General features: G+C 36.1%; 1 protein-coding gene across 2 annotated transcripts; it reads left to right on the forward strand.

The window, feature by feature from the left end:
- The first annotated feature begins 3220 nt into the window (after positions 1-3220).
- Positions 3221-9975, forward strand: CLEC1B (C-type lectin domain family 1 member B). Of its 2 annotated transcripts, XM_032254367.1 has the most exons (6): positions 3221-3478; positions 4132-4230; positions 5223-5342; positions 5501-5655; positions 7824-7930; positions 9760-9975. In XM_032254367.1, exons 1-6 carry the CDS (start codon positions 3415-3417, stop codon positions 9902-9904), a joined length of 690 nt encoding a protein of 229 aa, XP_032110258.1. In that variant the 5' UTR covers positions 3221-3414; the 3' UTR covers positions 9905-9975. The 2 variants fall into 2 exon arrangements, with proteins under 2 accessions (XP_032110258.1, XP_032110259.1); XM_032254368.1 differs by lacking the exon at positions 4132-4230 and having other exon boundaries at positions 9760-9972.
- Positions 9976-10169: the final 194 nt, after the last annotated feature.

Below are 10169 nucleotides of genomic sequence, written 5' to 3' on the forward strand. Positions count from 1 at the left end.
CACTCATACTGGGACCATGTAGACACACCAATTCACCTAAGGTGAACAGTCTTGAGATGTGGGAGAAAACTGGGAGACCTGGAGAAAACCCATGCAGACATAGAAGTGTGCAAACTCCACACTCTGGCTGCAGCCAGGAAGCATTTTTTTTCCTCAACAACATGATAACAAAGCAACCTTATACAAAAGGATGTCACTCAAGAACCTTCTTTACGTGAATGTCCGTCACTATTATAGAGCCATGAAACATTTGTTGCTGGGGATAAGGATGAAAATTTTACTACCTGAAATAACCATGTGTGTCAGATAGTGGTCAGCATTACAGAAAGAATGAAGCAAGGAAGAGGGACAAGAACGTGGGCTGGTGTTTAGTTGGGTGGAGAAGATGTTCTAAATGTTAAAAAAAAGTTTACATAGCTAAAATCTAACACTCTATGGTTCATAAAGACTAACTTCATGATTTTTCTCCATGAGTACTCAGCACCAATTTCAGTATTTACAACATATTTAACATTCATTAAATATTTGCTTTAAAATAGACAATTTAGTGTGCCTCTTAATCTGTAAAATATTAAATATATAAAAGGTTTTATTTCAAATTCAATTTCATCAGGAAATTTGGAATAAAGAATTTTTTTAGCTGTATATAGTTTCTTTGGTAAAGAAAGGAGAAGGAAATGATATTCAAGCAATGTTAAAATATAGCAGCGGAAATAAAATATGTTAATAATGGACTTTGGAGGGTGATTAAAAGGTAACTAGCACAGCCTCTGGATTTGGGAAAAGGAAAAAGAAGCATTTGTGATATAATATCTATCTCTCTTTCCTGCTGTTTTCTGCTTAATTTTTGCTAAGTAATTCAACTTACATTTATAGAATGTGGGCAGGAAGCAAAATTAGAACTCAATGTTATCAAGGGTTAGTTCCTTGGCCCTGAGAGTCTCTGCCTTCACTCGGCATGCCTCTACCACTACCAGGTCATGTTAGGGAGGATACCCACAAAGGCAAACACGTATCTGCGGAACACAGATCAGCTATAAGACCCTCAGACTGTGGCTGGAATGATCAAAGACCCCAAAACAATGTTAAATTACAATGAGAAAGAGGAAAAAAGCAGCAGAAAATCCAGAGCCTGAGGTATAGCAAAGGAGTATCTTCAGAGGCTGTTACCCACTTCAGTCCACCTACTTCTGGCATTAAGTGTAGGGTTCTAAGCACTGAAGGACCAAGAGCTGACCCCGGCACATTCCTGGTGATTTACCAAAAAAAATGGGATGCGTTTTCTAATGAAACCAGCTGCTCAAGATGAGAAAACTCAACAAAGCAATCTAATCATTATCTTTAATACCATCTTAAAGTTTTTGTTAATAAACAAAAAAAAATTTACAATAATTAAAAATTGTCTAAATTTCCTTGGATCTTACCTTTACAAATCTGATTTATTTTAACGGATTAAGTTTTCATATGTACTGTTTGGTACCTAAGAGAACAGAGTAAAGCTTTATTGGAAAAGCGTCATTTTAACTATAACCTCCATAGATTTTCTTTTTTCTTTGTTACTTTGTCACAGTTATTTGTTCAATTATTTTTCAGTGTTTTTGTATATTCTAGGGAGCAAAACACTAAAGTAAGGTAGTGACGGAAAGAATCTGAAAGAGAGGGGTTACTGTAACAGAATACCCTCAGGACTTGTTGATGAGCAGATGTAGAAAGGGAGGGAGGGAGTATGGGACCCCAATCCAATCCCAATCTTCCAGAAAAGCCTGAGAATTAGTGATTGAAGAGTGAAGAGTCCCTTTTGGCTGAAACTGAAGTTATGAGAACAGAAGCAGTGGTAGATGAATGGTAAGTGACTGAATTTACCCAGCTTATGACTGGGAACTCCTAAATATTTTAACTGAGATAAGAAACTTAGCAATAAAAATGAGCTTGGGATTTTATGTTTGTTGTTGTTGTTGTTTTAATTTGTAGTAATTTTTTAAAATTTGGCATTTATTTCAAGTGTGATTTTTTTTTAAATTAAGAATTAGTTTTGGTAAAAATATTTGAATTATACTAAGTTTGCCTTTCCAAAATCAGGGAATGTCTTCTATGTGTGTTATGTTTATTCATCTCATTCTCAAAATAATTTGAAGAGTACAGAGGAAGAAATTTAGAATGAAAGATAATTTTAAGTGACTTGACAAGGAATTCAGAGTGAAGGAGACAGGAGGGAAGAAAAAAAAAATCTGCAAGCTATGCCAAAGGGCAATTTAGTAACAAAATAGCTGCCTCTACAGCCCGTATAATCACTATATTGAAAAGCCTAACATTCTGCTAAGTAAAGAAAAATAGAAATAAGATGACTTATAAGGTAAATGACTACTACTTAAAGCTTCACTAGTCGTGGCAATTTAACAAAAATAAAAATCTGCTGTAAAGCTATGTGAGAGCTACTCCATGGCAAATAGACAACATCCTCCCAGGTATTTCTACAATAAACACATCAACTGGCTTTGTATGGCTGTTATTTTAACTACTTTCAATGCAAGATAAAATAATTTAAAAGCCCATTTCATAAAGTTAAATGTGTGCAATGCAGATTATATTGTGATGAAAGGGAGCTAGGAAACCATTCAGTCTTAAATATTTATCTAAGCACCACTATCATTGAAATTAAGTGATTTCATCAAATCAAAGTTTTTCCGTTTCAGGAAACTCGCTTTAAAGCGCAAACACTGCTAAAGAACAGTGCAGCAAGTCACTATCTCTGTGTATTTTACTTTATTTGATAGTTTTCCTCTAATACTTAAATCTAAGCAACATCAGACCTGCCCAACGTGGAGCCTCCAAATTAAAAAAAATTGATGTATAAAATATGCAAGAAGTTGGGTAGATTCTAGGTCATAATCAGGAATGGTCTCTTTCTCTTCCAAAGCAAGACCATGAATCATCCAATTTAGCCCCTATTAGATCCACTTATATTAGGCTTGCTTCTCACAATGGGATAAACTGCATATCTGCTGGTGAGCTATCCATGAATTTTCACCAGAAATCTCTTCATTTGAGCAATACGATTTAGACTAAGCTAGGGCTAAGATAGAACATGAACATTTTTTCTTAGAAAGGATATGGAACGTCTCTTTATTTAGTGTTGAAGATAAGGAAACGGGAAGCAAATACCCTATCTACTCCTTTACCACAAGTTATTATTATTTTGTATTTTTGTGTTCAGAGTCCACGTATCTCTGAGCAGCTCTGAAAAGGCTTCCTAGAAAACAAAAAGCAAAGCAAAAAATGTGTCCCCTCTCACATGGTTCTACCCTTCTAGAGACAGGAGGATCATATACTGACAGATGTTGAAATTGTAAGAGTTGGACACTACATTTTGCAAAGTCATTGAACTCTAAGCTCACTTGCAGTACTTGGGAAGCCATGCAGGATGAAGACGGATACGTTACCTTAAATATTAAAACTCAAAAACCAGCTCTCATCTCTGGTAAGAATGCTCAGAGCCAATAATTTAGAAATTAATTTCAAATAATTAGTTGATTCAATTTTTTCTTTTTCTACTTTGATAGTATATATAGTTTAATTTCTTTTTCCTGAATGATGTTAATGCTCTAAAACATTTGAATAGTATTTTCCTAGGCTCATACAGACCTATTTACAAATATGTGTGCAGGGAAAATTGCATTAAGGTTCTGAGAGTTTAATGCTGTAGAGCATGGAAGTCAAGGGGCTAAGGGAAGAGAATGTTTGGAAACTTCATTTTGTAAATGTGAGCAAATGAGGGTGATTCTCCAGCTGCTGTTTATTAAAGCAATTATTTATGGCATGGGTGGGCATAAAACAAAACAAAATAAAAAAGACAAACATACCAGGCCTTAACAGACTGTACTATTTTGGCTTGGAGAGGGAAAGTCGACTGGGGATGGGAATGGGTGTGTTGTTTGGGGTGGGCCATGCTTATTGTTGATGATCGGGAGAACACAGGAGAGATCTGCCAGTGAAGCTCTTTTGATTACTTGGAGAATCCTGAGAAGGCAGGGGCAGGGGCAGGGGCAGGGGCAGGGGCAGGGGCAGGGGCGAGCCTTCCCTGTAGCTAGCCTATACTGCCTGCTCCTTGATGTCTTTATTGTATGCCTGCAGTTGACCATGCTTCCTCCTCCTGGTGGCGCGTGATGGCTTTGATTCTGCTGATCCTGTGCGTGGGGATGGTTATCGGGCTGGTGGCTCTGGGGATTTGGTGTAAGTGTTGACTCTTTGCCAAAAATTTGATTGGCGGAAGGCAATACTGAAGGGTCACAGCATATCCCGCTAAGCTTCTCAGTGGTCACTGTTTGTCTATCTGTCACTGCTCCAATTGTCCTACAAAGAGTTGCCAAGATAATCTCATTAAAGAGAGCACTGACCTTTCCCTTGGGATTAAAATAAGAGTTTACGTTTTTTAATTAATTAAAAGTTATTTTTAAGAATCTACTTCTGGCCTTTAAGATCCTCGTCAGTATGGATCCAAACTATTTTTTAAAACTTTTTTCACCTCTTCCTGGCTTGCATATCATAAGAACAAGCCAAACTAGAGTTTTTCAGTTTCATGTATAAATTCCCTGTTCCTCTGTCTGAAATGTTTCTCATTCTATTTTTCCTACCTAAAATTGTTTCTTTCCCATTTTGTTTACTCAATTATTGTGGGTTTCTTCTTTCTGTTAATCCCACAGCCATCCAATGGCACACTGTAGTCTGTGTAGTTGTTCTTTGTATATTTGTTGATTTTTCAAAAGATTTTAGAATCTTACATTTATAATCTTGTATTTCTTTATTATTTACCTGAATATCGCAAGTACTTTAAGCATAACAAGAAATCAGCATGCATTTTTAAATGAGTCGTTTGACATCACACCAAGAGGAAGAAATAAGAGGTCATTCACCTCTATAACGCAGCTGAGAAGCCTGTCTTCATTTTCTTGAAGACAGGCTTCAGGCATGTTAATGATGTTGGGAATTTTATTTGTGATTGTCTCCTTCAAATAGTTCACTTATTAACCCTCAAGTGTCAGTTGTGTGTGTTTCTTAATTTGTTTCATATAGCTCCTTCACACTGTTCAACATTCATTTAATCATGTGTATCTAGTCAACTCTTCATGTATTAGCAATGTTAATGAAATGAAAATTCAATGACATCTTTGCATCATTTATGTGGTTCTAATGACATAGTATTATTATTTTCTTTTTGCATCTAGCTGCCATGCAGCAAAATTATCTACAAGATGAGAATGAAAATGTCTCAGAAGCTCTGCAACAATTAGCAAAGCGCTTCTGCCAATATGTAATAAAGCAAGCAGAGCAAAAGGGCACTTTCAGTAAGTCTTGTTTTTTTAATGTCTTCATCTCCACCCCCTGGAGTATTTCTCTGACGGTAACTGAAGGGAGTCTTCAGATCTGCAGGAAACATTGAATGTGGAGAAAATGTAAACCCAATTTAGAAAAAATACACCATTCCTGTGCTTGGTTCCCCCAGAAGACCATAAATGCAGCCCCTGTGACACAAACTGGAGATATTATGGAGGTAGCTGCTATGGGTTCTTCAAGCACAACTTGACATGGGAAGACAGTAAGCAGTACTGCCTTGACATGAATTCTACTCTCCTGAAGATTGACAACCAGAACATTCAGGTAAGAAGATTCTTATGTCAAATATTTTGGAAGCCAGGGAGAAAAACCTCAAATGTAACACTGAACCTTTTTGTTTCTTACATTTTTCCTTTTTTTTTTTTTTTGAGACGGAGTTTCGCTCTTGTTACCCAGGCTGGAGTGCAATGGCGCGATCTCGGCTCGCCGCAACCTCCGCCTCCCGGGTTCAGGCAATTCTCCTGCCTCAGCCTCCTGAGTCGCTGGGATTACAGGCACGCGCCACCATGCCCAGCTAATTTTTTGTATTTTTAGTAGAGACGGGGTTTCACCACGTTGACCAGGACGGTCTCGATCTCTTGACCTGGTGATCCACCCGCCTCGGCCTCCCAAAGTGCTGGGATTACAGGCGTGAGCCACCGCGCCCGGCCTCTTACATTTTTCTTAACATCTCTCAGTTTGTACTAATCTACGAACCTTATGAAACCTAGTAAGAATTACAGAACCCAAATATTCAATCAAGTCATAATATTCTACAACATTGCTGGAGTCTTGTCCCTTCCTGACAGCCCAAGACATAGTGGGTCACACATAAAGAGTCAGCTCAGTGATGTTCATAATCATCTGTGTCCTGTGTTGTTCTAAGTTTCTGCACTCTCCACTTGCTGTTTCTGTGGGATCAGACACATACAGAAGATATTCAGTTAAATAAATTAGCTTTTCTTTCCCCTCCAGCAAAATAAGAGAATTTTCTAAAATCTCAGCTCTATTATATAGAGGTTAATTTGAGTCATATATGTATATCCTGAATTTGTATTAGTTCAGGCAGATGCCAGGTTGAAGATTTATAACTAAAAGTAGTCATGCAACTTTTCAGAAAAAGAAATTGTATAGTTAGATTTCAGGTAGAATTTATCTGTCAGCTCCTATTGGGAAGTATATAATGTTGATATATTTTAAAGAAAATGTTAGGAAATAACAGAAAGTTTCCTGGTGACTCAAGTTTTAAGAAATAAAGAGTCTCAGGTGACTTTCACATCATTTCTCATGTGGAATGATATTGTGAGTCTCACATATCTGTCAAGAAGCTCAAGTCTTTTTTTGTTTTGTTTTGTTTACCAAGAATGCATTCTCATTTGTTATTTGGGAGATCTGAGAATATATAAACATTTGGCCTCCATTTGATTTTGTTACTCATAGGTCGATTGATTCACCTATTCCTTCATGAATTCAACAACTATGTGCTGAAACTGTTCCAGAACTTGGACATATGCAGTTAATACGACAGAAAGAGAAAAATTTAACCTCAAGGAGCGTATATTCTAGTTAAAGCAACAGCCAAGAAACAAAAGAAATGATATAGCATATAGTATATTAGATAGTGATAATTGCTAATTAGAAGAAAGTAAATAGGGAAAGATAGAGGTACATTATTTATAAATTCTTTCAAGAAAGACATCATAAACACCTTTACTCAATTAACTAAAACAAATACTTCCTTATGTAAGATTTTATAGTCAAGCTATAGATATAGATTTATATTTGCTTTTTCTATACTTTTTACAATGTTTACTATTAGAAGTATTTTGAGTCTTTACTTACAAGCTGAGTAATGCTTTTGTGACCAGAAATATGCTGTAAGTATTTAGCTCTTCTTTATATCTATTAACCTGTGATCAAATTGGCTTGGCTCTACCTTGCTTCACCTAAGTCAGTTTCTAAGAATCTATTAATTGATTGTGTTAAGTGAGGACTTCCTGTGTTACCCAATACGTATTTGTTGAATGAGTGTATTGATTTTAAAACCAAAGCAGGTGGGGCTTTAACTCTAAGGAATACAGAACTCATCAACAATGTATTTCTTTGTGTTTTCTTCATCTGTTTACATTTATTTCTTTGGATCATAATTGGTATTCTATTTGGCAGTATAATCCTCAAGTGATTGAAGTTCTAAATATGTATTATAAACACAAAGGAAGATTAGAATATCAGCTATTTTGTGTACAATTTTACCTGTGTCCTACAATTTTTCTAAGCTCTCAGACAAGGCAAATTGGTACAATTTCAAACATCAAATGTAATCCATTAATATTAATATATACATATAATCCAACTTTTTTTGTCCCAGGTCTTATTATGAAGCTTTATCTTTACATCATTACCAAGAGCTGTGGAGGGATTCTGACCATTGTGTTTATTTACGTGTACAACAGGAATACATCAAAACCAGGACTCGTTTAATTCGTTGGGTCGGATTATCTCGCCAGAAGTCTGATGAGGTCTGGAAGTGGGAGGATGGCTCAGTTCTCTCACAAAATATGTGAGTCACTGGACACTTAGAATAGGAGGCAGTACTAGAACTCTTATTCCTGAGATTCCCTTTCCTCTCAGTCCAAGTCACTACTATGGGTATGTAAGCAGCAGGGGAGTCACTTACCCCCTAATTCAAACAAGCGAGAACTGGTCATAAGACAATTTTACTTTCCCCTCTCTCTCATTTTTTTTTTTTTTGCTTTTTATCTAAGCCACAATCCACCTTTATCTATGATATTATTCCCATTAGTTTCTACATTCAACTTTATCATAGAACACTGTTGCATGTATGTGTGTGTATATGTATGTGTGTGTGCATGCGCATGTGTGTGTGTGTTTTTGTGTTTTGCTTGCTCTGATTATCTTCACATATTTTTAAAACAAAATTTCATCCTCATTATTTTACAGTTGAAAATTGTTACCTTGAGAGTCCTTTTGAGTTTTCAGTATCATTTTGCTTACTCTTCTAGGAGTCCCCCCAAATTAAATACATTGCATTTCACAAGGTAATTCCAATGTTCATTAATGAAGCTTCATCACTCTACAAACAATCCAGGCAAAGGGACTAATTGCATTAAGCGTTGAATTGCTTCCTATATGGCTTTCTGTTCTCCAGTCTCGACATCTTTTGTTCATCCTGTATATCAAAACTGCAGTCTCTCTTGAATTAAAATTTAAACTGACAACCAAAATTTATAATCTTATCATTAGTCAAATTATCAATTAAATTTTTAAACAAATATTTATTAAGTATTTACTATAGGTAGCATCTGAAGATACTACAACTGCACGCAAGCCTCTTCACAGATCTTGGGCTTTGTCTCCTATTGCTTGCTGCCTCATTCACAATATTGCAGGCAAATTAGTGTTCTTTCTATTCTTCCAACAGATCAAACTTGTTTTGTTACCTTAAAGCTTTTGTCTTGCTACTTCCTTCTTCTAGAATGCTCTGCCTCCACAACTCCATGACCATCCCCCACAGAGACTCAAGTCTCTATTCAAACATCATTTCTTCAATAAGGTGAACATTTCCCAAACTAAATTAGCCTACCTTAAACTCACATCCATATGGTCTACCACTGTTTTGTATCTTTGTAACTCTTACCACTGTCTGAATTTTTCTTGTCTATTTTTTTGGGCTTCTTACTGGTATCGCCCCACTGAAATGAAAGTTCCCCAACAAGAAAGACGTTAGCTTTCTTGTCTTTATCAGTGTATCCTCAGCACATAGAACATCTTTGCACATAGTTCTGCAGATATTTTCCAAGTAAACTAATAAATACATATTCCTTGTCCTCTCATCATAAGCAGTTTAGAAAGAAATAAATGTAAGTTAACAGGCAAATACAATACAGCTTGCTGTCTTAAGTCATCTATCCTGTAACACAAATCCTCCGTTCAAAAATACTGAATCAGCTCACTTTTCTATGAGCGTATTGCCATCCATTGCAGCTACTTGCCTCATAGTGAGCGCTCTTCCATTTCCTGTTTATCTAAGTCCTGCCCTTCCATTAATACCAAACTAAAGTCTGATCTTGTAGATAATGCATTTTCCCATTATTTTGGAGCCATTTCCATCACTTCTTCAGGGCTTCTATTTTACCTAGTTTTCCCTTGCTCCTTAATCTTATGCTACATGAAATTGCTATTGGGCTTTTTAAAGATACATACCTTGTAATGCCAAGCAGGTTGGAAGTTTCTCAACAAGGAGATTCTTTTTTTTCCCTATTTTCCCCAGAGTCTCTATTTTGTGCATCAAAATACTACACACAGAGTTTGATTACAGATTGTTTGCTTAATTTTCAAAGGAATTTATTCTAACTTTCCCATTCATAGGTTTGAGCTTTTGGAAGATGGAAAAGAAAATATGAATTGCGCTTATTTTCATAATGGGAAAATGCACCCTACCTTCTGTGAGAACAAACATTATTTAATGTGTCAGAGGAAGGCTGGCAAGGCCAATGTGGACGAACTACCTTAATGCAAACAGATGGGCAGGACAACACGAATAAAGACTTGATTGTACAATAAAAGATATCTATGAATGAATCAGTAGCTGAGAAATGCTTATTTCTCCCTTCTCCTTGAAGTTATTTTTAATATTATCTTTTCTATCAGAGTTACCTAGTCCCTTCTTTGAATATACAGAACCCATCATGAGTTTATCATTTGCTTCCTAATTATTCTATTTTCCTTTAATTTTCTTTCTTCTTGTCCTCCATTTCTTTCTTTTTTTTTTTTTTTTT

Source organism: Sapajus apella, unplaced genomic scaffold (genome assembly GCF_009761245.1).
Source record: "Sapajus apella isolate SASKATOON/1434 unplaced genomic scaffold, GSC_monkey_1.0 scaffold86, whole genome shotgun sequence".
NCBI lineage: Eukaryota > Metazoa > Chordata > Mammalia > Primates > Cebidae > Sapajus > Sapajus apella.